A 21,555-nucleotide genomic window follows, 5' to 3' on the forward strand; every position below is an offset into this window, starting at 1 on the left:
TATTGTATTCAATAAAATAATATGAGTTGTAAATTGAGTTTTTTTGTAAATTTTTATTGTGATGTCTTTCAATTCATCTTGTATCTTTTCTGTCATCAATTGCTACCTAAATACGTCTAAATCATTGACTACATTAATGCTGTATAAAATTAAATTAATGCCAAATAATTCAGAATTTAGTTAAGTGTTGAAACAGGCTGTGTCAATTATCGTGTAGAGACAAACCTCGTCCTTCCTAGTGTTCGAAAACCACCAATGTGATAATAATAGACTAATTTAATAGCATTAAAACTTAGCCAATCTAGCTTTTGTTCAAGAGTCTCGCTTTGAATGACATTCACATACTCTTGCATTTCTTCACGTCCTACAAGAGTTGTTATTAGGACTCATTCCCCCGCTTAGTTTAGACTAGTTTCTTGATGTTTTAGCTCTCTTTCAAAAAAAAAATTAAAATAAAAGATAAAATAAAAATATACCTCAAGTGAGTAAAAAGAGAAGAGGCAAAACGATGTCGTATAGCTTTGTGGTTCTTATTTCTTTGCGAGTTGTAATCGTAATCTCAATATGTGGTCGCCAAAAAGGTAATGCTTTCACTTGTACTACCTCACTGAACTTCTTGTGCTGTTTCTTCTTCAACTTCTCCAAAATACCATCAAAATTGCAGAAAAGATTAACGAAATTTATGAATCATAAGATATAGCATCTGGGTTTAGCTTCTTTTAGCTTGAAGTATTGTAAAAATTACAGCTTCAAAGCTATCATGGCGTCTTCAATACTGAGCGGAGCTGATAATTTCAAGCTCCTTAGTGGAATTTCTCCATCTGGGTCATCATTTCTTGGGTCAGAATTGAATCTTAAGTGTTTACCCCAAAAGGGTTTTGTTAATTTCAGAGCAACAAGAACCCTAAGACCCACCAAATGCAGTTTATCTGCTTCAAGGCCAGCTTCTCAACCAAGATTCATACAACACAAAAAAGAGGCATTTTGGTTCTACAGGTTCTTGTCTATTGTGTATGACCATGTGATAAATCCTGGGCATTGGACTGAAGATATGAGAAATGAAGCACTTGAACCTGCTGAGCTACACACTAGGAATTTGCAAGTGGTTGATGTGGGTGGTGGAACTGGATTTACAACTCTTGGGATTGTTAAGCATGTTGATGCTAAGAATGTGACAATTATTGATCAATCACCTCATCAGCTTGCTAAGGCTAGGCAGAAGGAGCCATTGAAAGAGTGCAAGATACTTGAAGGAGATGCTGAGGATCTACCATTTCCTACTGATACTTTTGATAGATATATTTCAGCTGGAAGGTAATTTCTATACTTTTGTTTGGTAACTGCAAATCCCAGGTAGAGACAGATCCAGAATTTTAATTTGTCCCTGCATTTCAATTTGTTTGCCTGTTTTTTACTTTACACGGAGTTTAAGAAAAATACAGAAACTTTTTAAATCTTATTGTCTTAAACGAATGATATTAGAATGTACAAATATCTCATTTAATCTTGTGGTATTAAACATGTTAAGTGGAAAGATGAAATTAAAGAGGTCTCAAAAAAGGAAAAAGATTCTTTTTAAGTCAGACTAAACAGGAAAGTAATAGAAACAAATTGAAATGGGGGGAGTATGTGAGTTCTGAACAACAACTTTTTGTGGGTTCTGGATAAATTTATTTGTACATATTAGGTGAAGTCTTACTAACAATACAGGATTTGAGCCACAACTAGTGGGTTTTGTGGAACCTGTATTGTGACTTTGCCCCCAATACTTTGTTCTTTTTCGGATAACTGAGAAATCCCGAGGGTCAGTTGTCACATGTTTTGAAACTCGGTGGATAATATGTCCGCCCCCAAGAGTGGATGGAGAGTGTAAGTTATGGCTTCATTGGAACCCAAGCTCAGATATGTGATAAAAATTCACCAAAGAAGTACAAATTGATTTCACCTGGTAAATCGAATGAGTTGTGATAGAATTCCAAACTCAAGCCCGTTCAAATTTTGGATCAACCTTTGCGCCAAGGGCGATGGAGAGTGTAAGTTATGGCTTTATTGGAACCCAATAGCTATTCACTAAATAAGTACAAATTGATTTCAAACCCATTAAATCGAATGAGTTGCGATAGAATCTCGAACACATAAAGCATAATTCTTGGATCCGCCTCTGCGCCCCTCCCCTTTGTGATCTACTTTGTTTTTGCTCTTCTTTTCTGTGATGCTGCTTTATAAGACATTGCAAGTTGCTGCTGCTAAAATCTTGCTTACTTAGAGTGCAAGTTCAGTGAGACACCCCAGGAGGTTGGCGCAGAAGTTAGGCTTGGTGACCAGGCCATCCAAAAGAAAAGTAGTTTCAAGTACCTTGGGTCTATCATGCAAGGCAGCGGGGAGATTGACGATGATGTCACACATCGTATTGGGGCAGGGTGGATGAAATGGAGGCTCGCTTCCGGTGTGCTATGTGACAAGAAGGTGCCACCACAACTTAAGGCAAGTTCTACAAAGTGGTGGTTAGACGGCTATGTTATATGGGGCAGAGTGATGGCCAGTTAAGGTCTCTCACGTTCAAAAGATGAAAGTTGTCGAGATGAGAATGTTGAAATGGATGTGTGGGCATACCAAGAGCGACATGATTAGAACTGAGGCTATTCGGGACAAGGTAGGAGTGGCCTCAGTGGAAGACAAGATACGGGAAATGCGATTGAGATGGTTTGGGCATGTGAAGAGGAGAGACATAGATGCCCCAGTGCGGAGGTGTGAGAGGTTGGCCATGGATGATTTCAGAAGAGGTAGGGGTAGGCCAAAGAAATATTGGGGAGAGGTGATTAGACAGGACATGACGCAGTTATAGCTCACCGAGGATATGACCTTAGATAGGAGGGTGTGGAGGATCCATATTAGGGTAGAAGGCTAGTACATAGTCTCGTTATTCTTCCGTATTAGTAGGCGCATTAGTGCACTATAATTTCTTGTGCTCTGACTTTTGTTATTATCTATTATTTTCTGTACTTTGATTACTCTATTTTATCTGTGTCGCTTTCGTTATTTGCTTTCCCATATCGCTTTGAACTTCTTAGCCTTATCTGACCTCCTTTTATGCTTCTATTGAGTCAAGGGTCTCTCGAAAGCAGTCTTCCTACCGTGATAGGAGTAAAGTCTGCGTGCACTTTACCCTCCCCAGACCCCTCGTTGTGGGATTTCACTAGGTTGTTGTTGTTGTTGTTGTTGTTAAGGATAAATCAGATTATACTTTGTTTTGTTTCTTAAATGTAATGTCTTTCTATGTTATTCTTGCCTTTCCTCGAAATTGGACTTGTTAGTATATAATACTATGTGATGCTATTAAACAATTAATCAAGCTTAGCAGTGGTGGAGCCAGGAATTTATACAAAGGGATTCAAATACATACTAGAAATCACACTTGGGATTTGGATTTGTGGTCTAAAGCAATTTTTGAATCCCCTTGGCCACTTCACTAAAATTTCCCCTTACGTCAAGGGGATTCAACAGTTTACATATATCAAAAAAAAATGTTTTGCCCCATTTGATGGTGTAATTATAAAATAAAGGGATTCTATTTAACCTCCTTTCCTCCATCTAGCTCTGCCACTGCCATTGAGCTGAGGTGGAGTTTTTGTTACTCTTTCTTCGATGTTGGAATGCTCTTTAACATTCCATGTAATTTTAATAAAAGACCATCAGGTTGTGCAGTTCAACTAGCTACGACCCCTCTAATATTTTTAGGCCACATGTATCGTCTTTTTGTTTTTACCCGCTTCATTTTTGAAATTACTATTTATTAGTGCACGAATGAAGTGTGATTCTTTGAAGAATTAACATGGCCATGGAGGTGCTTGTTATACTCACTATACAAAGTGCAAGTGAACTTCAAATAATATGGATATATCATTTTCACTTTAGGTTTTTAACCATTGTTTATATTTCCTACCTTATTGTTAGAGTGGGTTAGAGTCCCAAGGGAATGGACTGGTGGTTCACTTATATGGAGTTGGGAAATCCTCCCTCATGAGCTAGCTTTTAGGGTTGAGTTAGACCCAAGTACCATATTTTACATGGTATCAGTGCTAGGCTCATTCTCATTTGGGCTCCCGGTCCACGCTCTAGTTGTGCCTAGGCGTGAAGAGGGTGTTAGAGTCCCATATTGGTTGGGGACTGAATTGGTGGTTTGCTTATTTGGACTTGGGCAATCCTCCTTCAAGAGCTAGTTTTAGCTTTTGGTGTTGAGTTAGGCCCAAGTGCCATATGTTACACTTGTAAATATTTGCTTATATTCTTTCTTATTGTTGGTAACTGGGAAGTTCAACATTAATATATATGCTTGATGTGTGATCTTGCTCATTTCCGGTGGAATCCAGTTCAATTTACTTTGACAATATTTACTGGCGTCACCTATTTATTACTTTTAGATGTAATATCATGATTGTGTTCTCCAGCATTGAGTATTGGCCAGATCCACAGCGTGGTATCAAGGAAGCTTACCGGGTACTAACCATAGGTGGGGTTGCCTGCGTAATTGGTCCGGTGTACCCGACATTTTGGTTATCTCGTTTCTTTGCAGATGTGTGGATGCTCTTTCCAAAAGAAGAAGAATATATAGAATGGTTTAAAAAGGCTGGTTTCACACAAGTTAAGCTGAAGCGGATTGGCCCAAAATGGTATCGTGGTGTCCGTCGGCACGGGTTGATCATGGGCTGCTCTGTGACTGGAGTGAAGCCATACGCTGGGGAATCTCCATTGCAGGTAGGGACTTCCGTTCTTCCTAAACGTGTGCTGTTGAAATGCTTCGATTTCCTGTTTGCTTATATTTACTAGGAAAATATTTTATTACATTCGTTGACTTTCCAACACATACTTTCTTCATGCTGCAGACACATTTTCACTTCCAAACATCTCGAAACATTTGGTATACTATACAAGAAATACAAGTTCTTCGGAATACAAATTTCATTAAGCAATTGGAAGTTCAAGTATAATGAATTCTATTATGCCCATTTGAAAAAATGCTTATCATACTACTTTTCCAATAAATGTACAAGCTTAAACTTTTCTTGTTTCATCTATAGTCAAAGGGAATAATTGATAGTTGAGGTATGTTTCCATAAACATTTGGTGATAATTTTGATAGGAAACTCGCACACCTGGTAATTTAGGTATGAAACTCGAAAAAATGGATACTTTAGGTGTGGTTTTGACCCTTTACTCAAATAAAAATGAAAAGTGCACATAAAAAAATTACTTTTGCAGATTCACCTCTGTTTTTAAGGCTGCTTACATTTTGAACTCTCTGGTTGGGAATTTGACAGTTTTAGTGGATTGAAGCTTTGTTATCAAACCTGAACTATACTTTCTTACACCAATAGTAACTATTCCCCGGTGCTGTATTGTTGTGTTGCAGCTCGGTCCCAAGGTTGAGGATGTGAGCAAGCCTGTAAACCCGTTCGTATTTCTCATGCGATTCCTGCTTGGCATAATGGCTGCAAGTTACTACGTGCTCGTTCCAATATACATGTGGATTAAGGATCAAATCGTCCCGAAAGGTCAGCCCATCTGAATAATAAGGACAATTTATCAATCCAAGATAAGTTCTCCACAATTTCTGTTTGACAGTTCTTCACCAGTGACCACAAATCTGTCACGGCCCGACAAAGTTTTTGGCATCGTCACAAGGGTGAGTTTGTTAAAGGTATCATGAATGAATTTGTTGAACTTTAGTCTGTTAGTTTTTCAGCCTTAGAGGGCCCTTGTAAATTTTATTTTCATGGTAAAACCTAGAAAATCTTTGTGACATTTTCTAGTTGTATAATCTATCAGTCTTGTTTTTTAATCATGTGTTGAGAAAACTCATTGAAATAAATAGTATTGATCAAGTTTACCAATATCAAGTTTTTAGTATTTTAGTACTCGTGTGTCCCTCATAGTTGATGTTCTTGTTTAATCACTTCAGCATATGCGAGTTGCTAAGGGTCGTGATGGAGTGGTAAGTACTCTTTCATGCCTTAATCAAAGATATTAGGTTCGAACCCTGGTTATGAAGTCGTCTTTGATAGAGAGGCATATGGCTGATGTAGCTACGGGTTCAACTAAATTCATTTATCTTGACACAAAAGATAATTATATGGGGAAAACAATAAAATTGCTATTAATATTAGACTATGAATTCATAATTTGAAAAGGATGTAACACGAAAAGAATTAAAAAGGATTGTTCGATGCACTATGCTTTTGCTATGCATTAGGTTTATAAAATAATTGTATCACATTGGGTCTTTATATATGCAGCTTTATCTTGTATTTTTACAAGAGATTTTTTTCAACAGTTAGAATTCGTGACTTTCAGCTAACACTACCCGAACTTGGTAGCTTCCCCAAACTTTTACAAAAAAGGAATGAAGATTATAGAGGAAATTAAGAAATCACAAAGGATGACCATATGATATGAGTCAAGTCTCTAAATCATTTCTCTTTGCAAAATTTTCTCACTTGGTTAAGAAGTTAACTTTGAAACACATGATTTTCATGGAAGGTATTTGGTAGAGACATTGGTAATATTATTTTATTAAAACTAGAAGTCAATTTATTTTTATTCCCTTGGAATTTTGGACATTAAATAGCATGATGAAATTTACTATTGTTTTAATTTTTCAACAAGGAGTTGATATAATCAAAATTTAAAACAAAAGTGTCTAAATGAAATAATTTATTAGTAGTTAAGGTGTTTAATTAGAACATGACTGAACTCGAGTGTCTAGGTAGTTGAAATATTCTGACAAATTTAAGAGACAAATTATGAATTAAGCAATTTTTTAAAAATAATTCTTTTAATAGGTGCTGAAATCTTTATTTATTTTTTATTAAAGTCAATGTCCAATCAAATATCGCTATATAACTTCTCTCTTGTCAAACCCCTTATTCACTCCTCTCAATTTTTTTTCTTTTTTCTTTTAAAAATCTAATTTTTAATATTTTAATGAAATTGAATGCATTTACTTGAGCCCTCTTGGCACAACAAAATTCTTCTATTTAATAAATAAAACCCCATTTAACATTATATACTTAACACTCTCTTCCCCCCCTCTCTCTCTACTCAACAAAGATCCAAGAAGAGAACATCATGGCAGATAAAATAGTGAAGGAAGAAAATCAACTTGTTGAATTCAAAGAAGCCATCAGTTTATTTGACAAAGATGTAAATGGTAATTATTATTATTGATCTTTTCTTTATATTTTTAAAATTTTTCATTCGATGCTCGGTATCAGCATTGAAACCTCATCTAAGATGGAAATAATAATAATGAGTACTAGTATCTTTTCTTTCCTTTTTTTTTTTCCATCAGATGCTTGATATCAACATTAAAATCTCAACTAAATAATGATTTAAGTCGCGTAAAGCCAATTAAAGGGAAACGCTCCCTTCAATGATAACGAAATTTCTGGTTAAAGGTAAATTAATCATGTTCATCCCAATATAACTCTCGATGATTTGTATATTTTTTTTTTGTCAAATTACTCCTTTTTCTTTTGATAAATATTTCAAACATGACATTTTATTTTTAGGCTGCATTACAATAGAAGAATTAGCAACAGTGATAAGGTCATTAGATCAAAATCTAACAGAAGAAGAACTATGCAATATGATTAGTGAAGTTGATGCTGATCATCATGATAATGGGACCATGGAATTTACTGAATTCTTGAATCTCATCACCAAGAAAATGAAGGTAAAAAAAAACTCATATTCAACCTCTAATTATTTAATCATATCGACTTACTGCGTTTATTAAGTGACTTAACTGTAAATACATGTCATGCATCTATTGAATTGATATAAACACTCAATTTACATGCATCTGTTGAATTGATATAAACACTCTATTCGATTATTTTTTTACAAAATCTTCAACTATATTTTCCCTCCCTTTAAATTATGTCAAGCCAATTGTGGAGCTAAACACAATGAAGGGATTCAAAAATTGATTGAAGTCACAAATTTAAATTCTAAAGATGATATTATTATATGTTTTTGAATTTTCATATTAAAATTTCTGGCTCTATTTTTTTCTTCTTCAGGAAACTGATTTAGAGGAAGAAATTAAAGAAGTTTTTAAGGTGTTTGATAAAGATCAAAATGGTTATATATCGGCTACCGATGTAAGTCAATTTTTTCGTGCTTTATTATTATTATTATTATTATTATTATGTTATTTTCGAAGAAATAATTTTTATTTATGTTTTTTAAAAAGGAATTACTAGAGTTTTTTTTCAAGTACTCTTATAATCAAAGAAATTGTGTACACTCAATCTCATGTACGGTATGTACTCATATATTGTTCTTCTAAGACCAGTCGAAGAGATAAAAGTGTTTTTAATTAAAAAAAGGAATTACAATATTTAATTAAATTATCAAAGAATATAGTTATTAAACTAACTAGTTAAGGGAAAGGTGAGGGGGTTCACATGTTAATTTTTTTTCTGTCATTATTATTTAAATATTCTTATTTTTACAGTTGTTTCAAATCCTACATAATTATTAGGTTATTATTCTCATTGGAAGCAATCTGTCAATGCAATGAATTTTTCCACAGTTCACACTGAACAATGCACTTGTTCCTTTTGACTTTTTATTTATCAATAATCTCAATAAGTTTTTTTTTAAAAAAAATGAATTAAAATAATATTATATACATGAAGGACCGTGGCGGAGCAGATAGAATTCCTTTACTCTTAATTAAATGTCTCGAATTTGATTAATTGATTTATAGAAATGTTCAATTTTTAGGCATCATTAAAATTTTGTCTCTATTTTTTAAAAGTCGTGGAAATGTAATTCTTAAAAAAATGCTTTTTTAGACAACATTAAATCGAATTCAATGTTTACTCATATTTATTCAACCATTATTATCCAATAACTTATAAAATCTTAGATCGTGATGATCTTATGTTTTCTGACAAATTTTTCAACTTACTTGAGAAGGGGTCTCTTTAGACTATGATTTAAATTCCATAAGTCACGAGAAAAATTAAAAAAAATCATTTACTAAACCATCGTTCCTAAAAGAGACAATTGGTGAAAGTTTTACTTTAATCAGTTCAACCTTGAAAATGGAGAATCCCATTATAGAGAGCGCTTCCCTTTTTTAGTGAAATTTACATAGCATGAATTTGAATTAATCGAATCAACGATACTGAACATCATAGGATTACACCGTAAGTAATATTCTACACTAACGATATAGAAATATTTATATTATCATTTCACTTATAAGATATTGATAATGCACTATTAGTGCAACTTTTTTTTAAAAAAAAAAACATTATGATCAATGTATATAACTTAAATCTGTTAAATTATATTTCGATTTTGTGCAGCTGAGGCACGTGATGATTAACTTAGGGGAGAAATTAACAGAAGAAGATGCTGAACAGATGATTAGAGAAGCAGATTTGGATGGAGATGGTCAAGTCAACTTTGACGAATTTGTTAAAATGATGATGACACTTTGATACATGATTAAAAATATTTATTTATAATTGTTCTTTTTATTAAGTATGATTATATTATTTCTTAATTAAAACAATATCAATGTTATATAGCCAAAGAATTAATTGTAGGATTATTTAACTATTTAGACTTTGAAAATTGTAATCAAACAAACGACCCCTTAGTTTATATGTATGCTTTTTTTAATTTTATTGATGTTCGATAGTATTTATTTCGAGATTCAACCTATTTAAATATGTGTGGATATTTCATATTACGACTTATTCCTCAACAAGAATGTTATAAATAGAAAATAATTGAATATGTTACTATCATTATAGAGTACTTTATAATGTATTTTATGATGATATATTACATATGATTAAAGTAACATAATGATATGAAATAAAATCAAGCAAGAAAGTAAAATTAGCAAATCCACATTTTCTTTTAAATAATGTGATATTCCTTGATGACTTTAAGTTAAAGTTATTGATTTTTTTGATTTTTTCTTTGAGTAGGTTGTAGCCTAATTTTCCCCCCATATAAACTATCAATTAGTCGTTAGCTAATTTTGATAAGGCACGTAACTAATATATTAGTTTATTCCTAATGGCATACCAAAATAAATAACATTGTAATTAGTCATGAACTTAATATTAATAAAAAGGAGAATAATGCATAATTGTCATGTCTAAGTTCGATGATATCATAGCTTCGGTTCTATTATTTGTTGTTGTTATTGTGCTTTTTCTCCATATTTTTAAGATCGATTTTTTCATTATTTTTTTTTAAAAAAAACTGCTTTAATATCTTTAGTTGAGCCTAAGGATATTGGAAATGGTCTTTTTACCTTAGGGTATAATAAAATTATACTGAATATGTTATTGTTATTGTTGTAGAACAACAACATACTCAGTGAAATCCCACAAAGTGAGGTCTGGAGAGGGTAGAATATACGCATATCTTACCACTACCTCGTGGAGGTAGAAAAACTGTTTTCGAAAGACCCTCTCTCAGTGTATCAAACCCAAGTAAAAAAAAGTTGGCAACTTTTAAGAAATTCAATTCAAAGCCACGTTCATAAATTTGTTGACAAACATGTTTGTACTCTTGATAAAATAAATTGATTTTGTAATGAGGCAAGTCTTTTACTTCCTATGACTTAAGGTTTGTGAATGACCTTTGACTACAAAATACCTTCATTCCCACTCCCAAAAAAAAAAGAATTGAAAAAGAAATGATTTATGTGCTTTAGTGTAACATTCTCTTTCACATGAGTCAACAATTTATAATTGTTTTCACCTACCTTATTTATATATTTTAATTTAAATAAGTATAATTTTCTAACAGAAGAGAATTTAATCGAACCCCTTCAAACACATATTGAATGGTTCTTGTAATGGTAGAGGACTTAGTTATGCTTTCATCTATTCAAAACAATGAAATACACATAGCACCATTGGTCACGAGTTCGAGCTGTCGAAGCAGTCACTTGCAAAAATATAAAGCATCGTTGAATAAATCATTGTGGTCCGGCCCTTCTTTGGACTCTATACATAGCAAGAGCTTAGTGCATCGAATTGTGCTTAGCACCATAATTTACAAGATGGGGACACTTTTTCCTCAACCTATACCATGCCTCACTATTATTATTATTTGTCTTTTGGAGAGTATTGTCAAAACAAATCATCAGACAAACATACTGGGTAGAAAAATGTTAATTTTTCTACCCCAAAACATGCTGTAATTCATTTTTTCAATGATGATTCATTCAAACAGGCACAGGTTCAGCAAAGCTGCCATTTTCAGCTTGATCCAAACTATCATAGTATTCCACCAAAACCTTCCAACCACCTGGGCACATAAATCCGTCTGGAGGACTCTCCTTGGTCTTTGCAAGCGTTCGCATCTGAAAGAAAAAGAAGGCATGAATTACGCCATATTTTTGAAGGACAGCAGCACAATAATTGATCTAGCATCCTAGAATGTAACAAAGTGGTCCTTTTGGGGGGGGGGGGGGGGTGAGATCTATGTTGCTCAGATTCTCCAAAAATAGTGCCACACATGAGTCTGATCCTCCGAAATTGCACTACTTTTGGAGGATCCGACACGTACCTGCCAACACTTTTAAAGAGACCAAGCATCGCTTGGATTCTCCAAAAATATCCCCGCATCTTTGTCGGATCCTCCAAAAATACACCACTTTTGGAGGACATGACACTCACCCGCCGACATTTTTGAAGAGTCTGACCAACATAGTTGTAAAACACTGAAAGCCAATAGAGAGATAGAAACCTTGGTGCCTGAAATGAAGATAAAATCTTGAGGCCTAGATGGGTCAAAGAAAGCCATTCCATTCTTACTCTTGTCATATGCAGCCACCTACAAGAAAATTTAGTATTGTTAGAGTTTAGAAATAAAAAAGGAAAGACGTGTTGCACTTTACCACGGTTAATTTGTTGTCATACCTTGAAAGGCAATATATTCAGCCGTTCTAGTCCTGGAGCCATACTGAGGACCTTCTTGCCATGATCTGCATCATACAGATCTCTCTTCTCCAGTGGGTGACCCATTCCAGCTGGATCTCGTCCCACAATATAAAAGTTAGCACCTGCATTGATGCGAGCCTTTGCATGCCATTGCACCTCGGTTGGACCAGCATAGTGCATCGGAGATGGGAATATAGATAACACAGTTGTCTCTGGATCAAGAACCCCATCTTCAAGAACCTGACAAGAATCCAGTCGTGTATAGGAGTTAGAAAGCATTACCATGCCACTGCATGGCCAAATTGATAAGGCAAATCAAATTTTATGTGGGATTTCAGCCACAAAATGAACAAAAGAAAATGAGACACTTTCTACCATCTTTGAGCAGGATTTTTAAAAAACGCTTAAAGAAGTAAAAAGATATCAACAAGGACTTTGAGCAAAAAGGATTGCAGAAGCTTGGCTGTTAAATGGGGAAAGTGGTCAAGTAGCATAGAGTATGACTGCTTTATTTTATTACCAAAAATAGAAAATGGCAGGTAACCAAATGCACAAACCTTCTCATGTTGCTTTATTCTCCAATGAAGTGGAACGTCGTCTTCCTTTGTGTAACCTCCAAGAGGATGAAGCAAAAGGATAGGATTCTTATATCCCATCTCGAGAAGTCGTCGACGCGTGTCAGTCATCAATAATGCATGACCATTATGCACAGGATTTCTCAGTTGAAAAGCAAAAACTGCATCTGCGTTACGCCTAGTAAATTCATCACGAAGTTCAGCAGGTGAAAGCCGGAAGCTGTCAAGACCATCATGGTACTTGACTGGCTCTATAACTTTCAAATCACCACCAATAAGCCAGTTTCCAGAATGAGTTATAGCTTCATCCACGTAAGGAAGACCTGGGGCAGTGGTGCCCCAAGTTCTTGCTATCCGTTCTTCTTTGCTATGCTTGTAAATCTCGATACTACAATTACCAAATTAACAGGGAAAGAAATTAGATGCAAGAAAGTATATTTAGCCACAATAAAGAAAAGGAACAGTTTTGTTAGATGCTTAAAAAATTATAAAAGAACAAACAAAGAAATTAAAACTTCGTAACTATGACCCGCTTTTTAGCCCAAGTCATTTTTGGGCGAGCCATTAACTCCACCAATTTTGACCCGCCCAAATCCATTCCAACTCACCCATTTGACACCCTACTGATAAGCAGGTAATAAACATGACAAAGGTTTAGTAAGAGGAGAAAAAAGGAGTGAATGGATTACTAAACAACCAATGCAGAATATTAGTCTGATCAATGTCGAGATATATTCCAAACTGTAAAAACCATCCGTTGAGTAAATCGAAGATTAGTTAACACCATTTGAGCAAATTTGAGTCACTACATGAACAAAGAAGATTACTAATATTGGACAAAAGAAAAATATTACGTATAGAGATTCCACCTATTTATCAAATTGTTTAAGGCTCTCCTTATACTTCTGATTAGACAGGGATGCTTGTTCATAAGTCAATTTCACATGGTAAACTACTGTGATATTCTGTAGAAGAATTTTTCAGGGTAAACCTGTCTAGGAATTTAATTGTGAAAAACGTAAAGAAATGCATCAAACAGGGGAAGTGCAAGGACATATACAAACTAACATACTTGAGCAACTTTGCACCAAGCCCGTCCAGATATCAGATATATATATATATACACACACACACACACACAAACTAGGTGACATTCTTAATGGTTATACTTACCATCGTGACTGAAAATTAGAAAATGGTTGTAAAAATCATAAGATTTAACATCAACATGTTTACGAATAGCTTTGGATTTCTTTTACAGTAAAAGAAAATGTCAGTACTGCTTATTACAAACAATTGCTCTTTTCCTAGAGTACCATTCTGCCACAAGGATTTGAACTTTTTTTGAATCCTTAAGGTAGATTAACAACCCAATGTCACCCTAATTCCCGTTTACAAGCGTACGTACTAGGCATCAAAATTCAAACTTTCCTTTTCAATAACTCCCATGTTCATTCAAAACACATACTCTTACCACTTACCAAAGCAAACCATTAAGAAAACATAGTTTAAGCAAAAATCTACAGACAATGTAGTTCAACATTCCCTGTGAATTCACATAAGTCAACATTGACAAGATACAGATTTCGTCACATCAATGTTGAAAATAACAGTTTAATGGATTCAAATTCTTTTTGCATATAACCGGGCTACCTTGCCTGCGCATAGACTAGCTAGTGGCGGAGCCACATGTATTCAAGAGGTGTCAATCTTCATCGAAAAATTATATTTTATAGGTAGGTGAAAACTTCTTTGTAAAAATCCTCGCTCCAACACTGGTATCTGCTATAAGTGTTTTTGTGTTTGCTGCTTAATTTTGTAAAACTTGATTGCAAATAGAAATAGTCAAAAAAATTAAAGAGTTAAATAGTCAAAAAGACACTCAAAGTTTTACTTTTTTGTGAGATTCATACCTCAACTATGCATTTTTCACTTTACCTACCTAAACTATCACTCTCTCTGTATCAAAACACCTAGATACTTAGTCGACAAAATATTTGTTCCCGATCGATAATAGGGGCTTGTAGGCCAACTCAACATCGAGTTGCATTTTAATACAAATGAAGTGATAGTTGAAGTATGAAATTCGCATAAACTATCACTCACTTTGTATTAAAACACACCTTGATACTGAGTAGTCCATATATTCATTTCCAATGACAATAGATGCTTGTAGGCCAACTCAACATCGAGTTGTGTTTTAATACAAAGGGAGTGATATTTGAAGTATAAAACTCGCAACAAATTATCACTCTCTTTGTATTAAAACACACCTCGATAGTGAATTGACCAAATATTTGTTCCCAATCGGGAAACAAGCGTTTGTAGGCTAATATGAAATTTGTGAAAATCTGATAGTTTAAGCACGTAAATAGAACAATGAATAATTGAGCTATCAAAGTCGCTAAAGATGTGCTTTTTTTACCATTAATTCGAAATAAAAAAAAATGATTTAAGGAACAAAGAAATTTCCCTTACTCGCTTAGAATGGCAATGGAGCTATTCTCATCATCAACTAGGGCAACACGACTCGACCCACCAATTTGATTCTTCTGAGAATCATCAATGGCGAGCACAATCGGAACCGACATGTTAACAACAGACCCATCTTCAAGACGAATCGAATTAAAATGAAGAGTTTGAAGGAACTCAGATTCTCTCATGAACCCTTTCAATGGACTAGCCCATCCTTCACTTAATACATGAACCCATTGCAGATCAATCTTCGTAAGCTTGATTTGAGGCAATTTCAAAGCTTCTTCTCTCTTCAAATCTCTTTGTGATTCATCAACGAAGAGCTCAACAAGCTTGCCGCCGTCGGGTTCGATCAACAACCCGGATTGGATTCGGGTCTGGGGCATGGTTGACCCGGTTCGTTTTGGATGTGGAACTGTATGAGAGAGGTAAGAAGAAACGGGTTTTGGTAAAGATTGATTTTTTGATAAAATTTGAGTTTTGAGTGAAAGAGAGCTTATGGTCAAGTAAAATAACAACGTAGTTAGTGTAACTAATAATTTAATAGGTCGGATTTGAAAAAGATAGAGTGTAATAAATTTTACTAATTCTATTGAGACAGAGTTTGTTTCTATAAGACCCTTCACTCAAATAATTTTAATTTATGATTGTCATCTTAAAATAATACCCCCTCAATTCCAATTTGTTTGATTTATTTCATTTTTATTAGCATTTTTCAGTCTGTTTCAAGGAAATCAAAAAATTTGTTACAAGATTCAAAGAGCATTTTAGTATATTACATATATTTGTAATTTAAGATTAAGAGATTCAAAATTAAATAATATTTTAATAAAAAACATAGAATTAGCTACCTCCCGCATCAAATTTTTAAATTAAGTATAACTTTCCGACGAAGAGGATTTGATCGAACCCCTTCAATAATATATCATGTACTGATTGATACTGACCTAGTTGGATGAGGTTGTGAGCCAAGTAACTCGGGGTGACTGAGGAGAACGTTCGACTATCAACTTCATTCAATTGTGTTTCATGGATAAGCCATGAGCCAAACACGTGAAAATATTAGCTCGCAACATAGAGATCCACGTGTCCAAGTACCTCGAGCATAACACCATAGTGTGGTTTTGGAATTGGTTAAGAGCTAATAAGTAATAGTGAAATAAAAAGGCAAATGCACTAAATAGAAATTTGAATGATTTTGAAACTTCAAACAACATATTCACTATAATGAAGGAGGTGCATACGCAACCTTAGCCCTAATGACAATGAATAATATGATAACTGAAACCAAGGCGACGAATGAAAACAAATGTTTATGCTTTCATCTATTCAAAAGAATGAAATACATATGATGTATCCTCCAACCTCTATACTACATAGTCCATCCATCCTGAAAACTTGGAAACTCATTTTCATGAATGCAAGTACCTATAATATAGGTGCATCACAGATGTGTGAATAAACTTAGCCCTATGAATTTACAAGATGGAGAAACTTTTTCCTCAACCTATACCATGCTTCACTATTATTATTCGTCTTTTGGAGAAAAAAGTTGATTTTTCTAACCCAAATATGTTGTAAATCACTTTCTCAATGATGATACAACATTCAAGAAGGCACAGGTTCGGCAACTCTGCCATTTTCAGCTGAAGCCAAACTATCATAGTATTCCACCAAAACCTTCCAACCACCCGGGCACATAAATCCATTCGGAGGGCTCTCTTTGTTCTTTGCAAGCATTCGCATCTGGAGAAAAAAAGAAGGAAGCATTAATTGTGTGATATTGAACGCCGTACAGCAGCAGAATAATCAATCTAGCATCGTTTTTTAATTATTATTTTTATTTTTATCTAGCATCGTATAATGTTGGTCCTTTCCGAGGGTTGGGGGTGGAGTGGGTAAAACCTATGTTGCTTGGATTCTCAAAAAACTGCCAACATTTTTGAAGACTCCGAGCATCGAGAATGTAATGAAGTGGTCCTTTCCGAGGGGATTGGGGGTGCAATGGGGTAAAACCTATGTTCCTTGAATTCCCCAAAAATACTATTGCACCCATGTTGGATCCTCGAAAACTGCATTACTTTTGGAAGATCCAACAAATACCCAGTGATATTTTTGAAGAGTCCAAGTAAGGTAAGGTAAATCACTGAGAGCCAATGGAGAGATTGGAAACCTTGGTGCCTGAAATGAAGATAAAATCTTGAGGCCTAGAGGGGTCAAAGAAAGCCATTCCATTCTTAGTCTTGTCATACGCAGCCACCTACAAGAAAATTTAGTATTTGCATTAGAGAAAAAGGGAAGTGTTGCACTTTAACCACGGCTAATTTGTTGACATACCCTGAAAGGTAAGATATTCAGCCGTTCTAGTCCTGGAGCCATACTGAGGACTTTCTTGCCATGATCTGCATCATACAGATCTCTCTTTTCCACAGGATGACTCATTCCAGCTGGGTCTCGTCCCACGATATAAAAGTTAGCACCTGCATTGATGCGAGCCTTTGCATGCCATTGCACCTCGGTTGGACCAGCATAGTGCATGGGAGATGGGAATATAGAAACCACAGTTGTCTCTGGATCAAGCACCCCATCTTCAAGTACCTGAGAAGAGTTCCAATTGTGTATAGGAGTTGGAAAGCAACACTATGGCAGTACATAACTCAAACTGAGAAGGTGAATCAAATTTTATCTCGAATTTCAGTGACAAAAGGGATAAAAAGAAACTGAGAACTGTTTTACTTTCTTTAAGCAGTAATTAACACAAGAACAGATACGTTCAGAAGGGAACGGATGTTAGAAGGAACTTTGAGCAAAAAGGACTGTGAAAGCTTGGCCTGGTGAAGGGGAGAAGAAATCTGAGTAGGGTAGCATTTTCAGTGCCTTATTTTGATGCCAAAAACAGAAATTCAGGCGGGTAAACAGAAGCACAAACCTTCTCATGTTGCTTCATCCTCCAATGAAGTGGAACATCATCTGCCTTTGTGTAACCTCCAAGAGGATGAAGCAAAAGGACAGGATTCTTATATCCCATCTCGAGAAGTCGCCGACGCGTGTCAGTCATCAATAGTGCATGGCCATTATGCACAGGATTTCTCAGTTGAAAGGCAAAAACTGCATCTGCATTTCGCCTTGTGAATTCATCACGAAGTTCAGCAGGTGAAAGCCGGAACCTGTCAAGACCATCATGGTACTTGACTGGATCTATAACTTTTAAATCGCCACCAATTAACCAGTTTCCAGCATGAGTTATAGCTTCATCCACATAAGGAAGACCTGGGGCAGTGGTGCCCCAAGTTCTTGCTATCCGTTCTTCCTTGTTATGCTTGTAGATCTCGATACTACAATTACCAAATTAACAGGGAAAGACATCAGAGTTGAGAAAGACAGTAAACATACTTATGTTGCTGACAAGCAGGTACTAAACATGATAAAATTCAGTAAAAGCAGAAAAAAGGGCCAAATCAGTTTCTAAACAACCAATGCAGAATATCAGTCTGATCAATATCTAAGACACATTCGAAAATGTATAAAGCATTCGTTGAGTAGATCACAGACTAAACCCCTTTTGAACAATTTCAGTCATTAAATCAAAACAAAGGTTACTGATATTGGAGACAAGAAATATATTTCATATAGAGATTCCACCAGTGTATCAAGTTGTTGAGGCTCTCTTATACTTATGATTTGCAAAAGAATTCCGAGATGAAGAGGAAATATAGGCGTCTTCCAGCTTGTTACCAAAATTGATTGTAAGCAATTGGAAATATGTTAATCCTTAGAAAATACAATTGGAAGCCAACCAAACTTATTTGGATGTACAAAGTCGAAGCACATGATGAATTGTCATCCTTAAACAAATAGAAAATAATCAAGCTTCTGCCTTCTTATGAGCAATTTCAGAACAACTCGAAGGGTGGCAAGCCAATTATCCTGGGGAAAACATAATATGATTCTGATTCTTTTCGAGATTTTTGGAGAATGAATGTTCTTTTCATGCATCTTAAGAAAAATCACTAATGTAACTAACAAAAAAGTATGAACAAGTTTTCTCCTGTCCTACTTGTCATGCTAACATTATGGGGAGCACTAAATCATAACACTGAATCACCTTTAGTTTATCTTTAGACAGAGATGTTTGTTCAAATAAGTCAATTTCACATGGTAAACTACTGTGATATCCTATCTAAGAATTTTACAGGGTAAACCTTTCCTTCGAAAATTTATTTGTGACAAAAAAAAAAAACAGAAGAAATGCACCAACAGGGGGAATAGCAAGGAAATCGACAAACTAACATTTGAGAAACTATGCACCAATATTATCCAGACACCTGGAATATGTATAGATACAAGGCTAGGTGGTATATTCATGACTCAAAAAAAGGAAATGGTTGTAATATCTTCACATTTAACATCAAAATCTTTCTGAAAACAAAGGGATAGCTTTGGATTTCCTTTCCAGTAAACGAAACGTTCTAAAATAATAGAAATACCTTGAATAAGTTACTGCTTACTACAAACAATTGTTTTTTCCTTGAGTACCATTATGCTATATAGATTTAAACTTTGCTCCAAATCCTAAAGGAAGATTATAACCCAAGACATGTCACCCGAATTGCCACTTACAAATTACAAAATAAAGCACTGGCATAAAAAAATCCAACTTTCCTTTTAAATAAGTCCGATTAATCAATTCAAAACATGTTCCTCTTACCAAAGCAAACCATTAAAAACATACTTTCAAGCAAAAACATCTACAGAAAGTCAACAATTAGTTTAATATTCACTATAAGCACACATAAGTAAACATTAACAAGTACGATTCAGATTTCGTTGCATATAGTGACCTAAAAACATTAAATTAACAGTCACATCAATGTTGAAAATAACAGTTTAATGGATCTTAATTCTTATTCTATATAACCGTGGTATCCCAACTAGCTTGCATCACACACCTCAACTAACTCCACGGTACCTGCTACCTCCCACCAACACAGGTACAAATAACTCTATCCACTAAGACTTGGACATATGGATTAATTCCATAAGTACTTGTTACCTTCCATTAGCTTTCCATCAACACGGGTATCAGATAACTCTATCCACTAAACTTGAACATATGGGCTAATTCCATACGTACTAGTTAATTTCATTAGTACAAGCATCGAGTAACTCTATCCACTAAAGCTTAGACATGATTAATTCTATGGGTACCTGTTGACACCCACCAACACAAGTACCGAGTAATTCTACCCGCTTGCTTGCTCATACCTCAACTAATACCAGCACAAGTATAAAATAACTGTATCCCCTAAGACTTGGACATATGGAATAATTCCATAGGTTCGTGCTACTTCATAACTACTGAGTAATTCTATCCACTAAAGCTTCGACACACTATGGAGTACCTGTTGACCCCACCAGTACAAGTATCGCGTAATTCTATCCACTGAGACTTGGTTTCTTGGTCACGACCAGCTAAGGCTAAAGTTCCATTAAAGAGCCGTTGCTAACGGAACACCCTTGTAAGCCCCCAAAAGAGAACTAAAGTAGGGGCCTACAGACTTTTTCAGAAAGAATGCTTTGACAGCGCGAACATGCTTTAGCACGCCCATGCTTGGTTCCCCGTGTCTTTCTTATCAGTTTGTGAGGATAAATGGGAATAAAAAATCACCTTCTTTTTTTTGCTTCCCCTGCTTAAATTTTGTGTAAGTTAAAAATAAAACACAGAAATTTCTCTTACTCGCTAAGAATGGCAATGGGGTTGTTTTCATCATCAACAAGGGCAACATTACTCGACCCACCAATTTGATTCTTCTGAGAATCATCAATGGCGAGCACAATCGGAACCGACATGTTAACAACAGACCCATCTTCTAGACGAATCGAATTAAAATGAAGAGTTTGGAGGAACTCAGATTCTCTCATAAACCCTTTCAATGGACTAGCCCATCCTTCACTTAACACATGAACCCATTCAAGATCAATCTTCGTAAGCTTAATTTGGGGCATTTTAAAAGCATCTTCTCTCTTCAATTCTCTTTGTGATTCCTCAACGAAAAGCTCTACGAGTTTTCCTCCGTCAGGTTCAATCAACAACCCGCAACGGATTCTGTTCCGGGACCCGATTAACCCGGTTCTTTTGGATTTGGAACGGCATGAAAAAGGAAGATTGAGAGGTATGGCGTAATGGGTTTTGGGTAAAGATTGAATTTTTGTTGGAGTTTTGAAAGAAAGAGAGGTTATGGCCGCCATTGGAGTTGCAGAGAGCTCTTCTTCTTTTCTCTCTTTTAGGCTTAAGCTGAAAATGAGTTTGTGGCTTTTATTTTTATAGGATTTTTTATCAATAAAATAAAAACTGGAGGGAGAATTTAGGAATATAAAATAAGTATTGATTTTCCTTGGACCACTCTACTACTAATATATCATGTCTTTATTAAGGAGGTGCGAGAAATTAATAGATTGAGGAAGAAATGAGGAAAGATGATTAGATAAGATATGACATATTTTTAGTTTGTTGAAAATAT

General features: G+C 35.1%; 3 protein-coding genes and 1 pseudogene across 3 annotated transcripts; 2 read left to right on the plus strand and 2 right to left on the minus strand.

Moving 5' to 3' along the window:
• The first annotated feature begins 538 nt into the window (after positions 1 to 538).
• LOC129896253 (2-methyl-6-phytyl-1,4-hydroquinone methyltransferase, chloroplastic-like) lies at positions 539 to 5,891 on the plus strand. The gene is made up of 3 exons (XM_055972111.1): positions 539 to 1,314; positions 4,449 to 4,755; positions 5,411 to 5,891. The coding sequence occupies exons 1-3, from the start codon at positions 761 to 763 to the stop codon at positions 5,564 to 5,566; spliced, it is 1,017 nt and encodes a 338-aa protein (XP_055828086.1). The 5' UTR covers positions 539 to 760; the 3' UTR covers positions 5,567 to 5,891.
• Positions 5,892 to 7,125: 1,234 nt separating this feature from the next.
• On the plus strand, positions 7,126 to 9,516 carry LOC129895620 (calmodulin-2/4-like; annotated as a pseudogene).
• Positions 9,517 to 10,987: 1,471 nt separating this feature from the next.
• LOC129896777 (ATP sulfurylase 1, chloroplastic-like) lies at positions 10,988 to 16,063 on the minus strand. The gene is made up of 6 exons (XM_055972743.1): positions 15,982 to 16,063; positions 15,038 to 15,449; positions 12,542 to 12,947; positions 11,964 to 12,224; positions 11,791 to 11,877; positions 10,988 to 11,404 (listed from the first exon to the last, which is right to left on the minus strand). Exons 2-6 carry the CDS (start codon positions 15,418 to 15,420, stop codon positions 11,267 to 11,269), a joined length of 1,275 nt encoding a protein of 424 aa, XP_055828718.1. The 5' UTR covers positions 15,421 to 15,449; positions 15,982 to 16,063; the 3' UTR covers positions 10,988 to 11,266.
• A 148-nt stretch (positions 16,064 to 16,211) lies between these two features.
• Positions 16,212 to 21,364, minus strand: LOC129896776 (ATP sulfurylase 1, chloroplastic-like). Its single transcript, XM_055972741.1, has 5 exons — positions 20,772 to 21,364; positions 17,964 to 18,369; positions 17,372 to 17,632; positions 17,208 to 17,294; positions 16,212 to 16,780 (listed from the first exon to the last, which is right to left on the minus strand). The coding sequence occupies exons 1-5, from the start codon at positions 21,281 to 21,283 to the stop codon at positions 16,643 to 16,645; spliced, it is 1,404 nt and encodes a 467-aa protein (XP_055828716.1). The 5' UTR covers positions 21,284 to 21,364; the 3' UTR covers positions 16,212 to 16,642.
• Positions 21,365 to 21,555: the final 191 nt, after the last annotated feature.

This window comes from Solanum dulcamara, chromosome 7 (genome assembly GCF_947179165.1).
Source record: "Solanum dulcamara chromosome 7, daSolDulc1.2, whole genome shotgun sequence".
Lineage (NCBI taxonomy): Eukaryota > Viridiplantae > Streptophyta > Magnoliopsida > Solanales > Solanaceae > Solanum > Solanum dulcamara.